Here is a 21,694-nt window from a genome sequence, read left to right as displayed (position 1 = left end):
AGAGAAAGAGGGGTTGGGGGGGGGGGGGAGAGAGAGAGGGAGAGGGAGAGCCAGAAAGAGACAGACAGACAGACAGAGGGAGACAGCCAGACAGAGAGAAAGAAAGGGAGAGCCAGAGAGAGAGAGATGAGTGAGAGCCAGACAGAGTGAAAGGGAGAGCCAGAGAGAGAGAGAGAGAGCGAGGGAGAGAGAGACAGAGACAGAGACAGAGACAGAGAGGGTGAAGGAGACAGAGCCAGGGAAGGACAGAGCCAGGGTCAGAGAAGGACAGAGATGATGAGAGGGATGTCAAACAATGATATGAAAGTCACCAGCTCTGGGTCAAAGGAAAAGGATGATCTCCCCTGTGCAGTGTTTATGAATAGCACTATAACTTTTTCCAGATTCACAGCATACCAATGCACCCTCCCCACCAACCACCACCACCACCACCCTCCCTGTCTGTTTATGTTACTGGCAGGAGCTAGAGAACCAGCATCTTACTCGAAGTGTGTCCTTCAGCCTGAAGCATTCCGATTAGGGGAAACCTTTCTGCTTAAGTGCTCCCGTTGGTGCAGAGTTTAGTGCTATGGAAAACGCACAGCAGATTTATTGACTCTAATCTTATGGAATGGCGGAGGAGACTCAAGGGGCTTTATCCTCTCAAATTCTTATGACCCCACTCACTCGATACTGCATCCATTAAAATAATGGATGGATGGAAAATCAAAAGGTCACATCCCACTAACCACTATGTCCAGATTCAACAGCATTTAAAGCTGCACTCTGGCAAACGGGGACTTTACTGTTTCAAACTCCTTCAGACTTTGTCCGGAAGAAACCTCATTGGGATGAAACTTCAGGCCAATGAAAGGCCTTGATTGGGCAACTTTGTCGGCTGGTGTTAATCTGGACTTTGCTGTCTCCCGTTCTATAGAAGCGGCCAATCTTCAATCTGTGCCCTGAGGCAATCAGCCATGCCAATTCTGTGTCAATGTAGCAAATTGATAATCCACACCCACCAACCCTGCTTCCCATCCCCCAGTGCCCCTCCTCCTGGCATTTCATTGAACCAGAGAAGGACAGAATTCATACCAATTGAAATGTGAATGACATGTTGGGAATTACTATACCCAGAATGTTTCTGCAACAGGAATTCTACTCCCCCCACCCCACCTCCACTGTACCAATTTGGGTTGCTCTGAGATCATGTTTCAATGGATGCTGGAAAGTTCTAACAAAGGGTCACTGGACTCGGGATTTTACCTCTGTGTATCTGTCTCTCTCTCTCTGCCTCTCTCTGTCCCCACCCCGCCAAACCACCACCCCCCCCCCCCCCCCCCCCCCCGCCTCTCCCTCTCTCTCTTTCTCCAGGTGTGTCTTCAGCAATTTCTACTCCTGCTTGTTTCAGCTTTCCAGCAAAGACAGTTCTTTCTATTGTTTTATTCTTTTATTTATATTATATTTATATATATCACCTTTCATAACCTTCCAAATTGTGATACAACCATCAAAGTCCTTTTGTTGTAGTGAGGGACTCCCTTCAGGCTATTCATGCACAACAAGGTACCACAAGAAAAGCACTGGGTGACTGAAATATAAAGATAGGCTGGGACTTCTTCCACTGGTCATAGGAGGTGACCTTATGGAAATTTATAAAATCATGAGGGGCATAGAGAAGGTGAATGTTAAGGGTCTTTCCCCATAGGTGGAGGAATTCAAAACTAAGGGGCATATCTTTGAGATGGGAGGAGAGAGATTTAGAAAATACACGAGGGGCAACTTCTTTCACACAGAGAGTGGTTTGTGTGTGGAATGAGCTGCCAGAGGAGGTGAGGGATGTGAGGACAGTTACACCGTTTAATAAACATTTGGATCAGTCCATGTATAGAAAAGATTTGGAGGGACATGGGCCAAGAGTAGCCAAGGTGGGTCTAGTTTAGTTTGGTTGGACCAAAGGGTCTGTTTCCGTACTGTATGACTGTTAATGCTTTGAATTTATTGTGTTCATTGGAAAGGACGCATCAGACTTTGGTTTAATGTCTTATTTTCAAGTCAGTAGCTCTAACAGAGTACGACACTGGAGGGTCAGCCTAGCGTCCATGCATAAGTCACTGGTGTGGGACTTGGACTTACAAGAGATGAGGCTGCTAGCATCGAGTCCACTACTGACTCAAACATAAAGGTGTTAACTTATTCTTTAATGGTGTGTAAGCATCCCTGATAAGGCCATCCTTATTTGTTACCCATCCTTTCAGAGGACAGTCAAGAGTCAACCACATTGTTGTGGGTCTGGAGCCACATGTAGGCCAGACCAGGTAGGGATGGCAGATTTCCTTCCCTAAAGGACATGAGTGAATCAGGTGGGTTTTTACAGCATTCAATGACAATCACTGTCGAGTCATACAGCACGGAAACAGACCCTTCGGTCCAACCACTCCATACCGACCATAATCCCAAACTAAACTAGTTCCACCAACCTGCCAGGTACCAAGATAAACTAGGGTGACAAATTCATGTGCTAGGCAGTACTAAAGTCATAAGGAACTATGATAACAACCTGACTCCTGATGAAAGGTAGCTGAGAAGCTTGCCTGACATCTTTGCATCAGCTTCAGGAGAGTGTTACATGCACATGTGGAATATTGAGGCCAGTCATTAGGCTGTATAGAACTTGAATCTTGATAAAAAGAGAGACATGTTATCATCATCTTGCACTCATCAGGACAAATGCAAGAATGCCAAATTGTAACTGATCACAACAATTTATACTGTGGGAGAAAAGTGTGTCGATTAATTGGCCAATTGATTCTGATTCGCTGAGATGATGCCATTGAGAAAACAAAAGGACCTCAAATAATTCCAGACTTGAATATGTCCCACTGATTTGCAGAGAATGGGTTTCTCTGTATGAATGCATGTCATTTTGAGCTCCTGCCTGAAACGTCAACTCTCCTGCACCTCAGATGCTGCCTGACCTGCTGCGCTTTCCCAGAACTGGACTTTTTGACTCGGACTCTCCAACATATGTAGTGCTCACTTTCTCCTGGTTGCTGAAAACATAGTCAGTTGTGCTATGACACATCTTTCCTGAACGCAAATTGGCTGTAACACGATTGGGTTAATCGGGAACGCTGTTTCTAAAGTGTGAACTTTTAAAGTGTGCGTTGGCTGTTATGAAGGTGCAGAGGTGTACTGTACCTTTAAGAGAGTTGAAAAGCTAGCGGAACCAGCTGACACAGTGCAAAGTGTTCTGAACAAGGTAACAATGTAACATGAGTGCAGCTGGGTGCTGTAAGACAAAAACAAATTTCAAATTTAAATTATGCCCTAAAATACCAAAGTCCAGTCAAGTTTGAATTTAGTATTTTGATAATATTAAAACCAATGAAACTATCTGGTGTTTTGGGGTATAAATATCAGACATGTTGAACAGTTAGCCAGAGCGGCAAATAGAACTGCCAAAAGACCAACAGATGTAGGCTGCTAGTAAGAGCTCTCTGAGAGGTACCTGTCTAGAGAAGGATTTTGCACAGAAAAAAACATTGAATCCAACTTAGAGAGAGAAGCTATAGAGGCAAATCTACAGAGGAAACTCGGCAAAGCTGGCCGGTTTTGAAACGTGATTATTTTTCTGTAAATCGTAATCATGATTTGTTTTATCGGACTAGTGTTGTAGAGGGGGAGGTAAAACATAGGTTTAAGAGAATACATCATCATAGGTTGTAAAATAGTTGTTAGTTAATATTCTCTGTTAGACTTGAAAAAAGTTGTCAATTTTTACTTTAAGTAGTGACTTTTGGGATAGTTCTTTGCCTCTCAAATTTTAACAGATTGCAGCACAAGGTGAATCTTTTCTGTATTGCTGGTTTAAATTAGCACAGGGGTTTACCCTGTGTCTAAACATGGCTATAACATGATTGGATCACCAAGGCGTTAAGTGTAATTTGTGTAGCACGATTTTTGTATATTGCGGGGTCGTATATTGCAGTCAGGAAGAACTGACTGTAAATGAGCCATGTTAACAGCTCAACCTTAAGTTGGTTGTGAGTGTAGCTATTAGCAAAACATTTCTTGTTAGATGTGGCTCTGCAATTCTGCAACATTTGCTTAACAATGCCAAGTGCGTCGATAGATACATGCTAATAACTTTCTCCTCTGATAGAATTAATTGTGGACAATGCAGATTTGGTTGATATAAAAAGGAGGTTGTATGGAGCATGAATGCTGGGTATTGACCAGTTGGACTGAATGGACTGTTCTGTGCTCGAGGTTCTGTGTAATTCCCTGTATTATTTTGTGTTTTATTCAGAGTTGATACTGAAGAAAAACCTATCAATCTCCGAGAACCGGTCATTTACTTTGGACATCCTAGTCCGTGATACAGAGTATAATGGCCCCAACAGCTCAGTGATGCTCCATTTCAACGTCACCATCCGCCCAATCATCATCGAGTTCACTGACAACGTGTTCCATTTCTCGCTGAACAGGAATGCAGGACGGTCTGCAAAGGTAATTGTTTTTCTTGTGATTGGAGATTCTGCGGGGGACAGACAAAGTCAGAACAACTGCAAAAAGAAAACTAAGAGCTACGAGTAAAGACATCTAACCTAATCTAATATTCTGGAACATGCTACCAGGGGAGGTGGTTGAAGTAGATACAATAGCAATTTAAGAGGCATTTGGACAGACACATGAACAGGAATAGAGGGATACAGACCTTGTGCAGGCAGATGGGATTAGTTTAGAATAGCATATGGTCGGCACAACCATGATGGCCTGAAAGGCCAATTCCTGTGCTGTATTGTTCTATGTTCTATGATGATGTATGGTAATGTCATAGTAATCTTGAGCCACATCATTATTATTGAGTGAGACTTGAGAACATTTGAACAAAGGAACAATTAGCAGTCGACCATTCATTGCCTCAAGCCCTCCTTCACTATTCAATGAGATCATGGTGGATTTGATTGGAACCTCAAATCCACATTCCTGTCTACCCCAACAGTCTTTCACCCCCTTTCTTATGAGAATCTATCTACTTCTGTCTTAAAAATATTCAACGACTCTGCTTCTACTTTTCAGGAAGAGAGTTCCAAAGTCTCACAACTCGCTCAGGGAAAAAAAAGGCCAATCTCTATTTTAAACAGGAGACCCTTAATTTTTAAACAGTGACCCCTAGTTCTAGAATCTCCCAGAAGACATAAAAACATAGAAAATAGGAGCAGGAGTAGGCCATTCAGCCCTTCGAGTCTGCTCTGCCATTCAATATGATCATGGCTGATCATGCAATCTCAGTATCCCATTCCCATTTTCTCTCCATATCCTTTGATCCCTTCAGCCACAAGGGAAACATCCAGCTCTCTCTTGAATATATCTAATGAACCGGCCCCAACAGCTTCCCATGGGAGAGAATTCCACAGGTTCACAACTCTCTTGAGTGAAGGAATTCTTCCTCATCTCAGTCCTGAATGAATTACCCCTTATTCTTTGACTGTGACCCCTAGTTCAAACAAGAAACATCCACCCAGTCAAGACCCCTCAGAATTTTATACGTTTCAAACAATTCCTCTTGTAACTCTTCCAAACTCCAGTGGATACAAGCCTAGCCTGATTGATCTTTTCTCTGAAGACAACCCACCCAACCCAGGTGTTAGTCTAATCTACTCTAGAATCTGGTTATTTATTTCTGCATCAAAATGATAACAGGATAATAGATTTCTTTACACGGTGAGTGTGAATGATCTGGAAGCCTCTATTTCAGGCCACGCTGGGGATGGAGAGAGTCAATTATTTTAGAGGAAATGGATAATTGAAGGAAATAAACTTGAAGGGTTGGAGTGAGAGGGGATGGCATGGCCTAGATTGTGAGTTAGCATTGACCCTCCCAATGGGATGAATGGCCGCCTTTAATGTCATAACTCCATATTCTGTCCATTTGGGAGCTGGAAAACAATTAGCATGCTAATAAAGTTTGATGTTCCAAAAATTGGATAAAACTAAATGAATTGTCACTTCATCTCTAAGCTCAGAATATTCCAATCCCCAAATGGTGAATGTGAGCTCTTGTTTCCATGGTTCCCCTCCTTGATGATGAGTATGTAGGATCTGATTGACAGCCCCTGACTTAGGCACTTCTTCCATGGCGATAACCACCTTCAAACAGACCAGTGTGGGTGTTTATCCCATACAGTCGGATGTTCTCTGAGCTACCACAAGCTACGCAGTGACTGGAAGACATCCACACCCCCCAGGGCCACATACCAAGCCAATGCTCATTCCAGAGCTCCACCTGTTGACACCTGGAGGGAGGATCGAACCCTCCAATTGGATGACGGGAATGTTAATGAGTCGGGATGTTGGCCGCAACTTAATGATTATTTCCACCGTGTGTTACAGATTGGAAGGATTTGCATCGCAAACTGCCACAACTTTCAAGCATTAAATATAACTTACACGCTGGTGCCCCTGACTCAGACCGAGGAGAACATCACGCATCAGGAAAGAAACTGTTCTTCCATCGTGGGGGTCCTTAAGAGAGCTGAGGATATATTCGGGTTCCTGTACATCAGTGATGTGAAGATGTTGAGAGCAGGCTCCTGCTCCAGGCTTCACTATACCATCATTGCCAATGAGTCTTTGAGCAAGGAGGTGGCTAAAGCCAGCATTATCGTCACTCTCGAGGGCTCATGTATGTACTTGTGCTTCTGGTTTTTGTCCTTTTGCCTTTCTCTGACCACACTTTTGATTTCAGATAAGGGAGGAAGGAGAGAAAGGATATGAGATGGATGGGAAATTTGAGTCGGAGGATCAATTATGAATGGCCTACTCCTGCTCTTATTTCTAACAGAATGGGCTGCCAAGTTATCATTCCTCCAAAAGTGACTGATTCATTGGAAAGCATGGACAATTTGCAGAATTATTAATGTAGCAAAGATGGAGTTTGTACAGGGGCAGGACAAGGGATCATACAGGTTTGTGTAAACACAAAACAAGACTTCTGAGGGGGTTCCAAAGTAGTTCTTTTAAAATAGTAATTCTTAGTGTGTGACAATTGCTGGCATTTATTGCCTATCACTAGCTATCCCTAGATGATGGTAACAATTTGTAAAAAAACGAGTGGCTTCAACTTTAGAGGGTAGTTTACAGCCCACTATATTGGAATAGGATTAGAGTCAAATAGAGGCCATACAAGGTATAGGACAGCAAATTTCCTTCCCTGAAGGATGTTGGTGAAATAGTTGGTTTTTTTCCATCAATCCAACAGCCCTCTGGTTGCTTTTACTGATGGTGTTCCACCCCTGGAATCCCAGCTACTGTGGCAATATACATGGTGTGATCTGGAGCCATTTTAGAGATGGGAGGGGCTCCAACTTCTTTCCATCAGATAGTTTCCCAGCAATCTCTCCTACTCTCACTGCCTCTGTGTGTGTGTGTGTGTGTGTGTTATCAATTATCAACACATTTGGCCACGATAATGAATGAGCATTCTTTGGCCATCAGGTGCTGGAGTGGGACTCAAACCTGGAGCTTAGAGTCAGAAGGTGATAATGACTTCCTTATTTGTACTGGTACACCTTTTAATTTCCAGCATTCTTAAAATGCCAAGGTGAAATATGAACTTAGATTCTCTGGATCCTTCTGGGATGCTAGCTTTGTACTTTAGCCAATAATTATGCCAAATCTAGTTTGTAAATTTTCTGAATTGAACAATATTTAAAACAGTTTACAATATACATTAATGACAGAAGATGAAGGTAATAAAAGTATGTAATATTAGCAAATTTGCTGATGACACAAAGCTGGGTGGCAGGGTGAAATGTGAGGAGGATGTTAGGAGAATACAGGGTGATTTGGACAGGTTTGGTGAGTGGATGGATGCATGGCTGATGCAGTTTAATGTGGATAAGTGTGTGGTTATCCACTTTGATGGCAAGAACAGGAAAACAGATTATATGTAAATGGAGTCAAGTTAGGTAAAGAGGAAGTACAACAAGATCAGTCAATGAAAGCAAGCATGCAGGTACAGCAGGCAGTGAAGAAAGCTAATGGCATGCTGGCCTTCATAACAAGAGGAATTGAGTATAGAAGCAAAGAGGTTCTTCTTCAGGCTGTACAGGGCCCTGGTGAGACCACACCTGGAGTATTGTGTGCAGTTCTGGTCTCCATATTTGAGGAAGGACATTCTGGCTATTGAGGGAGTGCAGCGTAGGTTCACGAGGTCAATTCCCAGAATGGCAGGACTATCATATGTTGAAAGATTGGAGCAACTGAACTTGCATACACTTGAGTTTAGAAGGCTGAGAGGGGATCTGATTGATTATTAAGATTATTAAAGGATTGGACACGCTGGAGGCAGGAAGCATATTTCCGCTGATGGGTGAGTCCAGAACCAGAGGAGACAGTTTAAAAATAAGGGGTAGGCCATTTAGAACAGAGTTGAGGAGAAACTTCTTCACCCAGAGAGTAGTGTATATATATGGAATGCTCTGCCCCAGAAGGCAGTGGATACTTTCAAGAAAGAGATGGATAGAGCTCTTAAAGATAGTGGAATCAAGGGTTATGGGGAGAAGGCAGAAACAGGGTACTGATTGTGGATGATCAGCCATGATCATAATGAATGGCGGTGCTGGCTTGAAGGGCCGAATGGCCTACTCCTGCACCTATTGTCTATAATATTTGATCCTGCGTTCTAGCCTAGTGATTGACAATAGGTTAGTGCTTTGTTACAACATAAGTTATCATTATCATGATGGGAGTTAACCTCAGACTCTAAAACTTGTACAGACTGACAGCAATAACCCCAAGGAAACCAGAAAACCCTCAATTTAGTCCAGGTGATCCCATTGCTCAGGAATGTCCGCAAATGCCATGGATTCATTCCAACATCATCCAAGGTCTCACGAATCACTTCTTGCAGTGTTTTTCGACAGAGACTGGACAAGGCACAATTGTTACAAAGTCACCTCCAGTATCTATGAGCTGCCACCTTTGTAGAACTGATTATTGATTACATAATGGAATAAAAATTGGATGGGCAAGAATTATAGACTCAGCGATTAGCTGTGCCAGATGACTGCCCGGGCAGTGATGATGATCGTACAAGACTCAACTGAATCTGCTTCACTGCTTTTCTCAGGTGGCGGATTCCAGACCTTGAACACTTCGAATTTGCTTTATTGTCACATGTACTTAAATGGTTCCAATGAAAAGTTTGCAAGTTGCCACTTGCCGTTTTATCGACAAAGGTACATAGGTTCAGATTTTTAAGTACAAATTCTTCCGGAAAGAAATTAGATAAATAAATAAAAACTTCAGAATAACAGTCCTTCTAACCCAGCCCACACTGGCACTTAGACTCTAGACCACACTGGGCCATGACTCTGGACTGCACTGGGCCATGACTCCAGACAACACTGGGTCATGATTCCAGACAACACTGGGCCATGACTCCGGACCACACTGGGCCATGACTCCGGACCACACTGGGTCATGACTCCAGAACACACTGGGTCATGGCTCCAGACCACACTGGGACATGACTCCAGACCACACTGGGACATGACTCCAGAACACACTGGGTCATGGCTCCAGACCACACTGGGACATGACTCCAGACCACACTGGGTCATGACTCCAGAACACACTGGGTCATGGCTCCAGACCACACTGGGACATGACTCCAGACCACACTGGGACATGACTCCAGACCACACTGGGACATGACTCCAGACCACACTGGGTCATGACTCCAGAACACACTGGGTCATGGCTCCAGACCACACTGGGCCATGACTCTGGACTGCACTGGGCCATGACTCCAGACAACACTGGGTCATGATTCCAGACAACACTGGGCCATGACTCCGGACCACACTGGGCCATGACTCCGGACCACACTGGGTCATGACTCCAGAACACACTGGGTCATGGCTCCAGACCACACTGGGACATGACTCCAGACCACACTGGGACATGACTCCAGAACACACTGGGTCATGGCTCCAGACCACACTGGGACATGACTCCAGACCACACTGGGTCATGACTCCAGAACACACTGGGTCATGGCTCCAGACCACACTGGGACATGACTCCAGACCACACTGGGACATGACTCCAGACCACACTGGGACATGACTCCAGACCACACTGGGTCATGACTCCAGAACACACTGGGTCATGGCTCCAGACCACACTGGGCCATGACTCTGGACTGCACTGGGCCATGACTCCAGACAACACTGGGTCATGATTCCAGACAACACTGGGCCATGACTCCGGACCACACTGGGCCATGACTCCGGACCACACTGGGTCATGACTCCAGAACACACTGGGTCATGGCTCCAGACCACACTGGGACATGACTCCAGACCACACTGGGACATGACTCCAGACCACACTGGGACGTGACTCCAGACCACACTGGGTCATGGCTCCAGACCACACTGGACATGACCATAGACCACTCTGGGACATGACTCCTAACCACACTGGGACATGACTCCAGACCATACTGGGCCATGGCTCCAGACCACACTGGAACATGGCTCCAGACCACACTGGGACATGACTCCAGACCACACTGGGACATGACTCCACACTACACTGGGACATGACTCCAGACCACACTGGGACATGACTCCAGACCACACTGGGACATGACTCCAGACCACACTGGGACATGACTCCACACTACACTGGGACATGACTCCAGACCACACTGGGACATGACTCCAGACCACACTGGGACATGACTCCACACTACACTGGAACATGGCTCCAGACCACACTGGGACATGACTCCACACTACACTGGGACATGACTCCAGACCACACTGGGACATGACTCCAGACCACACTGGGACGTGACTCCAGACCACACTGGGTCATGGCTCCAGACCACACTGGACATGACTCCAGACCACTCTGGGTCATGACTCCTAATCACACTGGGCCATGACTCCAGACCACACTGGGGCATGACTCCAGACCACACTGGGCGATGGCTCCAGACCACACTGGGACATGACTCCACACCACACTGGGACATGACTCCAGACTGCACTTGGCCATGGCGCCAGACCGCACTGGGACATGACTCCAGACCACACTGGGCCACGGCTCCAGACCACACTGGAACGTGGCTCCAGACCACACTGGGACATGACTCCACACTACACTGGGACATGACTCCAGACCACACGAGGACATGACTCCAGACCACACTGGACATGACACCAGACCACTCTGGGACATGACTCCTAATCACACTGGGCCATGACTCCAGACCACACTGGGTCATGACTCCAGACCACACTGGGACATGGCTCCAGACCACACTGGACATGACTCCAGACCACACTGGAACATGACCCCAGACCACACTGGGCCATGATTCTAGACCACACTGGGCCATGACTCCAGACCACACTGGCACATGATTCCAGACCATACTGGGCCATGGCTCAAGACCACATTGGGACATGACCCCAGACCACACTGGGACATGACTCCAGACCACACTGGGACATGACTCCAGACTGCACTCGTCCATGGCTCCAGATAATACTGGGACATGACTCCAGACTACACTGGGCCATGATTCCAGACCACACTGGGCCATGACTCCAGACCACACTGGGTCATGACCCCAGACCACACTGGGTCATGACTCCAGACTACACTGGGTCATGACTCCAGACCACACTGGGTCATGACTCCAGACCACACCAGGCCATGACTCCAGACCACACTGGATCATGACTCCAGACCACTCTGGGCCATGAATCCAGACCACACTGGGCCATGACTCCAGACCACACTGGGTCATGACTCCAGACCACACTGGGTGATGACTCCAGACCACACTGAGACATGACTCCAGACCATACTGGGCCATGACTCCAGACCACACCGGGACATGACTCCAGACCATACTGGGCCATGGCTCCAGAGCACATTGGGACATGACCCCAGACCACACTGGGACATGACTCCAGACCACACTGGCACATGACTCCAGACTGCACTGGGCCATGACTCCAGACCACACTAGGACATGACTCTAGACCACACTGGAACATGACTCCAGACCACACTGGGCCATGATTCCAGACCGCACTGGGTCATGACTCCAGACCGCACTGGGCCATGGGTCCAGACCACACTGGGTCATGACTGCAGACCACACTGGGCCATGACTCCAGACCACACTGGGTCATGACCCCAGAGCACACCAGGCCATGACTCCAGGCCACACTGGATCATGACTCCAGACCACTCTGGGCCATGACTCCAGACCACACTGGGCCATGATTCCAGACCGCACTGGGACATGACTCCAGACCGCACTGGGCCATGGGTCCAGACCACACTGGGTCATGACTCCAGACCACACTGGGACGTGACTCCAGACCACACTGGGTCATGACCCCAGACCACACTGGGTCATGACCCCAGACCACACTGCGTCATGACCCCAGACCACACTGGGTCATGACTCCAGACCACACTGGGTCATGACCCCAGACCACACTGGGTCATGACCCCAGACCACACTGGGTCATGACTCCAGACCACACTGGGTCATGACTCCAGACCGCACTGGGCCATGGGTCCAGACCACACTGGGTCATGACTCCAGACCACACTGGGACGTGACCCCAGACCACACTGGGTCATGACCCCAGACCACACTGGGTCATGACTCCAGACCACACTGGGTCATGACCCCAGACCACACTGGGTCATGACCCCAGACCACACTGGGTCATGACTCCAGACCACACTGCGTCATGACCCCAGACCACACTGCGTCATGACCCCAGACCACACTGGGTCATGACTCCAGACCACACTGGGTCATGACCCCAGACCACACTGGGTCATTACCCCAGACCACACTGGGTCATGACTCCAGACCACACTGGGTCATGACTCCAGACCACACCAGGCCATGACTCCTGTCCACACTAGGCCATGAGTCCACACCATACCACGCCATGACTGCAGACCACACCAGGCCATGACTCAGTCCACACTAGGCCATGACTCCAGATCATACCACGCTATGACTGCCGACCACACTGGGCCATGACTCCAGTCCATACACGCCATGACTCCAGACCACGCTACACCATGACTGTCGACCACACCAGGCCATGACTCCAGACCACATCAGGTCATGACTCCAGACCACACCAGGCCATGACTCAAGACCATACCACACCATGACTCCAGACCATACCATGCCATGATTGCAGACCACACTAGGCCATGACTCCAGACCACACCTGGCCATGGCTCCAGACCATACCACCCCTTGACTCTAGACCATACCTTGCCATGACCCCAGACCATGCCACGCCATGACTCCAGACCATACCATGCTATGACTGCAGACCACACGGGGCCACGACTCCAAACTATGCCAGGCCTCCCCTCAAGACTCGCAATACCGGGAGTCCACATTGAGGCAGCGAGTCCATGATGACTTCACTCAAGGCTCAAGGACAGGAGGTAAGAAGAAAGAAAAAAAACAAAGGGAGGGAAAAAAAGGAAAGAAATGTTCAGAGCAAATGAGCTCTGGCTGAGGAGTCCTACTGTCCTGCCATCTTGTAATTTAGAGGCTGTGGGAAGTGATTTTTTTTCAACGCTTTTGCTTCTTTTCCAAAATTTTGTATCTGTGCCCTCTCAATCCCGATCCTTTCATGACTGGGGATAGTTTCTATGTCTCTATTCTGTCCAGGCCTGTCATGATTTTGAATGTCTTGAACAAATCTCCTCTCAGACTTCTCCTCTCTGTGGAGAACTGTCCTAACTTTCTGAGTCCGAGTACTCCTGAAATAGACCAACCACCCCTTCATTTAGGAGAATTCAGTTTCTGCTGGGCATTCCTAAACTGAGCGAAAGCGAGGACTCCAGATGCTGGAGATTAGAGTCGTGAGTGTGGCGCTGGAAAAGCACAGCAGGTCAGGCAGCATTTGAGGAGCAGGAGAATCGATGTTTTGGGCAAAAGCCCTTCATCAGGAATTTCTAAACTGAGCTGAATTGAAGGAGGTCATGTTCATGTTTTGCTTTTCATTGATGGATCCTCTTGTACATTCACAGTCAGCACGCTATTCATTTCCTTGTGATTTTGAAATATAGTTTAATTAAGTTAATTAGAGCATTTTGTAATCTTAAGCCTATGCCAGTGTCATTATTTATTCAACTGAAGTCTCATTCCTCTTCACAGTTCATGTGTTGCATGTCCTTAACCCGAAAGGGACTCTATTTGATTATTTAACGTAACAAAATGTGAATGCTTTATACAGATGACAAAGCAAGATTTAAACCTTGCTTTAAAATACAGAGAATTAATGGAGTTTTCTTCTCTCTGCAGACACAGACAGAAATAACAATTGTCCCAAAATCTGTGCGACAAACAGGCAGCGCTCTGAGTGTGAGGAATGTGGCGGTCTTGGTACATTAACGGGGAAATGTCAGTGGCGACAGGGCTTTGAAAAGGGTATGAATCCTCTGCAATGACTCAGTGTATCAGTTCTTCCTTTGTAATTGTCCATTATATGTGAAACTTTAATATTAACTACTGAATTATATTACTTCCGAATACTTTTGGAAATTTTGAATGCTTGAAGAATAATACGTCCAAAATAATTTGTGGTTAACTCTCGCCTTCAGATCTCAGATATCCCCTGAAATGTTTCAATTATTAAAGCATTATGTAGGTCAAGCAGACAGAGACTAAAACTGGTTAAATATAATTTTTGACAGAGAGAGGATGATGTAGGTACTTTCTGATCTCTTTCCAGATTGCGTTATATGATCTCACCATCCACTTGAACTATCTAAAGGAGCAGGATAACCATCAGTTAATTTCACAGGCTTTCTCACATTACAGCATGAGACTGAACTGAAACGCACATGGAACAGTCATATACATACTCTGGCTACAGGAGGAAGCTGGAGGCTGGGAATCTTGCAGCAGGAGGTGGCATGGTGGATCAGTGGTTAGCACTGCAGCCCCACAGCACTAGGATCTGGGTTCGATTCCACCCTCAGGCGACTGTGTGGAGTTTGCACATTCTTCCCATGTCAATGTGGGCTTCCTATGGGTGTTCTGGTTTCCTCCTACAGTCCAAAGATATGCAGGTTAGGTGAATTGGCCATGGGAAATGCAGGGTTAGAGGACAGGGGTGTAAATCTGGGTGAAATGCTCTTTGGAGGGTTGGTGTGGACTCAATAGACTGAATGGCTTGCTTCCACACTGTATGAAATAATGCACCTCCTGACCTCTATCAGCTACAAGGCACAGGTCAGGAATGTGATGGAATTGTCCACCTGCCTAGGTGAGTGCATCTCCAACAATATCAAAGGAGCTCACACCATCCAGGATAAAACAGACCACTTGATTGTTACACCCAACTTAAACATTCACTCACTCTACCACCAATGCTCAGTACCAGTAGTATGCAATATCCACAAAATGCACTGCAGGAACTCACCAAGGCTCCTTCAAAGCCTACTGTTGTGTTATGCTTCACAGGCTGTATGTGTTGATGATAAAGTGATGATACCACACATGTCAACAAACAGTTGCCGAAAATGTGGTGATGCACTTATCAGTGGTTTGTGGCACATCATTTCTAACAGATATTGTCTGATATTGGTCTGCAGTACACTGGCGAACTATGGACACGTGTGCTAAGTGGGAACATGGCCCACTATCCACATGGAACATATGGTACAAAATGTTAAGTGAAAGACCGTACATTGTCGAGTGACAAAACAAGATTTTCACTTTGCATTGCTGCATTTCCTACAACATTAATGGAGTAGCGATTACCATTCCCAGCACCAGCTATGCTCAGAAAGCAAATGTAAAATTCCTAGCCCACAACCATTCCATCACACAGGGTATCCTTTCTCAAAGACAGGTCAGTGAAAGAGATATACAATGAGTGAGCAGGTAGAGAATTGTCAGAACTGGGAAGAGAGTGTGAGCTGGAAATTCAAATACAAATTATTCAACACCAGCATGGGGTTCTAAGATATGAAATAAACCCTGTATCATAAGAAATCATTCCTGACCATGAAGCTACTTTGCGAAGGATCAGAAGACAGCTCAGACCTATGTATGGCACACCAATCCCATACACAGAGTAAGGAAAAACACTGTGATGGCGATGATTGGACAGTGATGATGAATGACAGCAACCAGCAGCAAGACACTGAATTGTTAAACAAGTGCAGCAGAAGTTCATGTGGAATAAACAAAACCATCTGCACAGAAATGATCATTTTATCTAAATGTGTTGAAACCAGGAAACCGAGTCGACATCAAGAATTTTGCATCTCCTGTTTTACTTCACACTTGTGGGATAATCTACCATGTTGAGAGATGAAAGGCTCGGTAGCCAGTTGGCGATTACAATGGAGCCGGACATGAGAATGTAAATGAGCCATATTTCAGTCATTGCTTTTGAGCAGCAGAACAGAGAGAAGGAAAATGAATTGGTGACAAGGACTGTAAGTCTCTCTCGCTGTTTCTCTCATCATTTTGAGAGAGACAGCACCCTCAAATTGGGAAATGCTAAGAACTCAAAGGCAACGACAAACTTCATCATTGCTAAGGATGCCAGCTACTCCTCAAGGACTGTCAAAACATGTTGAAACAGTCCTTTTGAAAAGTTTTTAAAATACAATATATTTTAATATAATTTTTGTCTACAACCTACTAGATCATAATAATGCAGTTGTGACAGATATATTGACAAGCTTCCATAGAAAGGGGTGGGAAGACATTTGTGTGGAACTTAAACACTGACAGAGATATGTTGGGCTGAATGGCCTCTTTCTGTGCTGTAAAGACTTTGTAAATGCTGTATAAGCAATGTTGGATGTTGTACATTAATTCCAATCAGTGTTGATGTATTGCTTGGTTTATCTGTGGACTTGCCACTATAAATCTTTTCTTACTGTCTGCAGGTATATCAAAAAATTACTCCACTTGCTCATCAGACCTCGCCAGCTGTCCTGATGGGTACTGCGATGTCGTGGAGAAGAAGAAGAGCACCTGTCCCCAAGATTGCATTGGTATGTAGCCACAGTCATCCTTGCCCTGCCAAATCTTGACTCATCACATACACATCAGCATGGTCACCAGAGAGAACAGTCCTGTTTCATGAAGTCGAGAGATAATACAGCACAGAAGGAGATCATTTGTCTGTCATGTCTAAACCGGTCAACAAAAATCCCGCAAAACTAATCCCATTTTCCAGCTTTTGGTATATAGTCCTGGAGGTTAAAAAGAAAAGTGAATATCTAAATACCTTTTAAATACTACTTGGATTTTTGACTCGACCGTCCTTTAGGACAGCAAGTTTTCAATAGACAATAGACAATAGACAATAGATGCAGGAGTAAGCCATTCTGCCCTTCGAGCCTGCACCGCCATTCAATATGATCATGGCTGATCATTCCTAATCAGTATCCTGTTCCAGCCTTATCTCCATACCCCTTGACTCCACTATCTTTAAGAGCTCTATCCAATTCTTTCTTAAAAGAATCCAGAGACTGGGCCTCCACTGCCCTCTGGGGCAGAGCATTCCACACAGCCACCACTCTCTGGGTGAAGTAGTTTCTCCTCATCTCTGTCCTAAATGGTCTACCCCGTATTTTTAAGTTGTGTCCTCTGGTTCGGCACTCCCCCATCAACGGAAATATGTTCCCTCCTGCCAGAGTGTCCAGTCCTTTCATAATCCTATACGTTTCAATCAGATCCCCTCTCAGTCTTCTAAACTCAAGGGTATACAAGCCCAGTCACTTCAGTCTTTCCATGTAAGGCAATCCTGCCATTCCAGGAATTGACCTCGTGAACCTACGCTGCACTCCCTCAATAGCCAGAATGTCTTTCCTCAAATTTGGAGACCAGAACTGTACACAGTACTCCAGGTGTGGTCTCACCAGGGCCCTGTACAGCTGCAGAAGCACCTCTTTGCTTCTATACTCAATCCCTCTTGTTATGAAGGCCAGCATGCTATTAGCCTTCTTCACGACCTGCTGTACCTGCATGCTTGCCTTCATTGACTGGTGGACAAGAACACCCAGATCTCTCTGAACAGCCCCTTTACCTAATTTGATACCATTGAGGTAGTAATCTGCCTTCCTGTTCTTGCCACCAAAGTGGATAACCAGACACTTATCCACATTAAACTGCATCTGCCATGCATCTGCCCACTCACCTAACTTGTCCAGGTCACCCTGTAATCCCCTAACATCCTCATCACATTTCACCCTACCACCTAGCTTTGTGTCATCAGCAAATTTGCTAATGTTATTGCTGATACCATCTTCTATATCATTTACATATATTGTAAAAAGCTGCGGTCCCAGCACGGATCCCTGCGGTACCCCACTGGTCACTGCCTGCCATTTCGAAATGGAGCCGTTAATCACTACCCTTTGTTTCCTATTAGCCAACCAATTCTCTATCCAATCTAGTACTTTGCCCCCAATCCCGTGCGCCCTAATTTTACTCACTAACCTCTTGTGTGGGACTTTATCAAAAGCTTTCTGAAAGTCCAGGTACACTACATCCACTGGATCTCCCTCGTCCATCTTCCGAGTTACATCCTCAAAAAATTCAAGAAGATTAGTCAAGCATGATTTCCCCTTCATAAATCCATGCTGACTCTGTCCTATCCTGTTACTATTATCCAGATGTGCCGTAATTTCATCCTTTATAATAGACTCCAGCATCTTTCCCACCACTGAGGTCAGACTAACTGGTCTATAATTTCCTGCTTTCTCCCGCCCACCCTTCTTAAAAAGTGGCACAACATTAGCCGCCCTCCAATCCTCAGGAACCGACCCCGATTCTATTGAACTCTGGAAAATAATCACCAGCGCATCCATGATTTCCCGAGCCACCTCCTTCAGTACCCTGGGATGCAGGCCATCAGGTCCCGGAGACTTATCAACCTTCAGACCTAACAGTCTCTTCAACACCAAATCCTGGCAAATAGAAATTCCCTTAAGTTCAGGTCCTTCAGCCATTGTTACCTCAGGGAGATTGCTTGTGTCTTCCCCAGTGAACACAGATCTGAAGTACCCATTTAATTCCTCTGCCATTTCTTCGTTCCCAGTAATATATTCCCCTGCTTCTGTCTTCAAGGGCCCAATTTTTGTCCTAACCATTTTTTTGCCTTGGACATACCTAAAAAAGCTTTTACTATCCTCCTTTATATTCTTGGCCAGTTTACCTTCGTACCTCATTTTTTCTCTGCGTATTTCCTTCTTACTAATCCTCTGTTGTTCTTTAAAAGCTTCCCAGTCCTCCGTTTTCCCGCTTATCTTCGCTAAGTTATACTTTTTCTCTTTTAACCTTATATGTTTCTTTACTTCCCTTGTCAGCCACGGCCGCCCATGTCTCCTCCTGGGATCTTTCTTCCTTTTAGGAATGAACTGATCCTGCATTTTCTGCATTATACACAGAAATATCCGCCATTGTTCCTCCACTGTCATCCCTGCTAAGGTATTGAACCATTGAACTTTGGCCAGTTGCTCCCTCATAGCTCCATATTTCCCTTTATTCAACTGAAATATTGTCACTTCAGATTGTACCCACTCCCTCTCAAATTGCAGATTGAAGCTTATTGTATTATGGTCACTACTTCCCAATGGCTCCTTCACTTCGAGGTCACTGATCAATTCTGGTTTGTTACACAATACCAGATCCAGAATCGCCTTATCCCTGGTCGGCTCCAGCACCAGCTGCTCTAAAAATCCATCTCTGAGGCACTCCACAAAGTCTCTTTCTTGAGGCCCGATACCATCCTGATTCTCCCAGTCTACCTGCATGTTAAAATCCCCCATAACAACTGTAGTAACATCTTTGCGACAAGCCAATTTCAGCTCCTGATTCAACTTACCTCCAACATCCAGACTACTGTTTGGGGGCCTGTAGATGACTCCCATGAGGGTCTTTTTACCCTTAGTGTTTCGAAGCTCTATCCACACTGACTCTACATCCCCTGACTCTAGGTCCGCCCGCGCAAGGGACTGAATATCCTCCCTTACCAACAAGGCCACCCCACCCCCTCTGCCCGTCAGTCTATCCTTACGATAACACGTGTAGCCTTGAATATTCATTTCCCAGGCCCTGTCCCCATGAAGCCACGTCTCAGTTATCCCCACAATATCGTATCTGCCAATTTCCAAAAGAGCCTCAAGCTCATCCACCTTGTGTCTAATGCTTCGTGCATTCATATATAGAATTTTTAATTTGTTACTGCTCTCACCCTTCCCCTCAACCCTTATTTCACTCAACTTTACAGCATGATGCCTTTTCCAGTTTTCTGCCTCCTTGATACAGTTGTCTTTCTTGACTTCTCTTGTTCTAACTACCCCTTCAATTTCCTTTTTAAGCATCCAGCTTGTCCCCTCCCCCCCGCTACTTAGTTTAAATATAGCGGTGTTGCAGCAGAAAACCTGCCTGCCAGAATGCCGATCCCTGTTCTATTAAGGTGCAAGCCGTCTCTCTTGTAGAATTTATGGTTACCATAAAATATACCCCAGTGATCCAAGAACTTGAAACCTTGCTTCCTGCACCAGTTCCCCAACCACACGTTCAAGTCCATTATCTCCCGGTTTCTGGCCACACTAGCCCGAGGAACTGGAAGCAAACTGGAGATAACCACCTTCGACTCCCATTATCCTTTATGTCTTAGCATTCTACCTCTTTCCTTAAATCTTGGCTTTCTCGGTTTTGACCACACCCCCAACACTAATGTACAAAGTACCTTCCTATCCCCACTGTTTATTTTATACCTCTCTCTCAGATTCCTCTCAACCTTCACCACTCCAGAGTAAAAAACTCCAGTGTCTCCAATCTTTCCTCATAGTTTAGACCCTCCAGCCTAGGTAGCATCTGGTAAATCTCCTCTATACCCTGTCATTACAGCCTTCCTTTAGTGTGGTGACCAGAACTGCAGGCAGTATTCCAGTTAAGACCTAACCAACATTTTATACAGTTCCAGCATACCCAACTCCCACCCCCCTCCTCCCTCTGCTCCGCCCCCCACCCCGCCCCGCCGTTCCGGTAGTCTCTGCAGTTGACTCATAAACGCAGTACAGTCAGTTCTGCTGTAGCGTGGTAGTTCCACTCTCATGCTATCCTGTGTTATAAGAAAATTGTGTAATAGCAGCACCATTTAAACTAATGGGGCTGGTATCGCACTAGAACCAACACACGCTTTAAAAGTTCGCGCTATGGAAACACTGCCCCCAATAGCGAATTTACATTAATGAAACTCGCGTTATAGCAGAACGACCTACATGCCATGACCCTTCTCAATCATCTTGCTGACCTGCCCTGCCATTGTCAGGGAACCCATAAATATACATTCTTTGGTATTCATTCATGGGTGAGGCATCACTGATGAGGCCAGGATTTATTGTCCATCCCGAATTGCCCAGAGGGCAGTTAAGAGTCAACCACATTGCTGTGAGGCTTGAGTTACATGTAGGCCAGACCAGGTAAGAATAGCAGATTTCCTTTCGTAAAGGTCATTAGTGAACCAGATTGGTTTCTCATCAACAATGGATTTATCATTAGACTCTTAAATCCAGATATTCATTGAATTCAAATCCCACCCTCTATCATGGCACGATTTGAACCTGTGATCCCACAACATTACCTGGGTCT

The 21,694-nt window shown here is 45.9% G+C and overlaps 1 protein-coding gene across 4 annotated transcripts in view; it reads left to right on the top strand.

Annotated features, from left to right (window-relative positions):
- ret (ret proto-oncogene receptor tyrosine kinase) overlaps nucleotides 1-21,694 on the top strand; it is a 130,306-nt gene that overhangs the window by 68,178 nt on the left and 40,434 nt on the right. For all 4 annotated transcript variants that reach the window (XM_072583493.1, XM_072583490.1, XM_072583491.1 and 1 more), the window contains exons 6-9: nucleotides 4,292-4,491; nucleotides 6,379-6,670; nucleotides 14,369-14,494; nucleotides 16,975-17,082. In XM_072583493.1, coding sequence (XP_072439594.1) covers nucleotides 4,292-4,491; nucleotides 6,379-6,670; nucleotides 14,369-14,494; nucleotides 16,975-17,082 — 726 coding nt within the window. The remainder of the gene's footprint in view (nucleotides 1-4,291; nucleotides 4,492-6,378; nucleotides 6,671-14,368; nucleotides 14,495-16,974; nucleotides 17,083-21,694) is intronic.

This window comes from Chiloscyllium punctatum, chromosome 13 (assembly GCF_047496795.1).
Source record: "Chiloscyllium punctatum isolate Juve2018m chromosome 13, sChiPun1.3, whole genome shotgun sequence".
In the NCBI taxonomy this organism is placed as follows: Eukaryota; Metazoa; Chordata; class Chondrichthyes; order Orectolobiformes; family Hemiscylliidae; genus Chiloscyllium; species Chiloscyllium punctatum.
The sequence above is the reverse complement of the archived record's forward strand: the minus strand, read 5'-3'. Positions and strand labels throughout refer to the sequence as shown.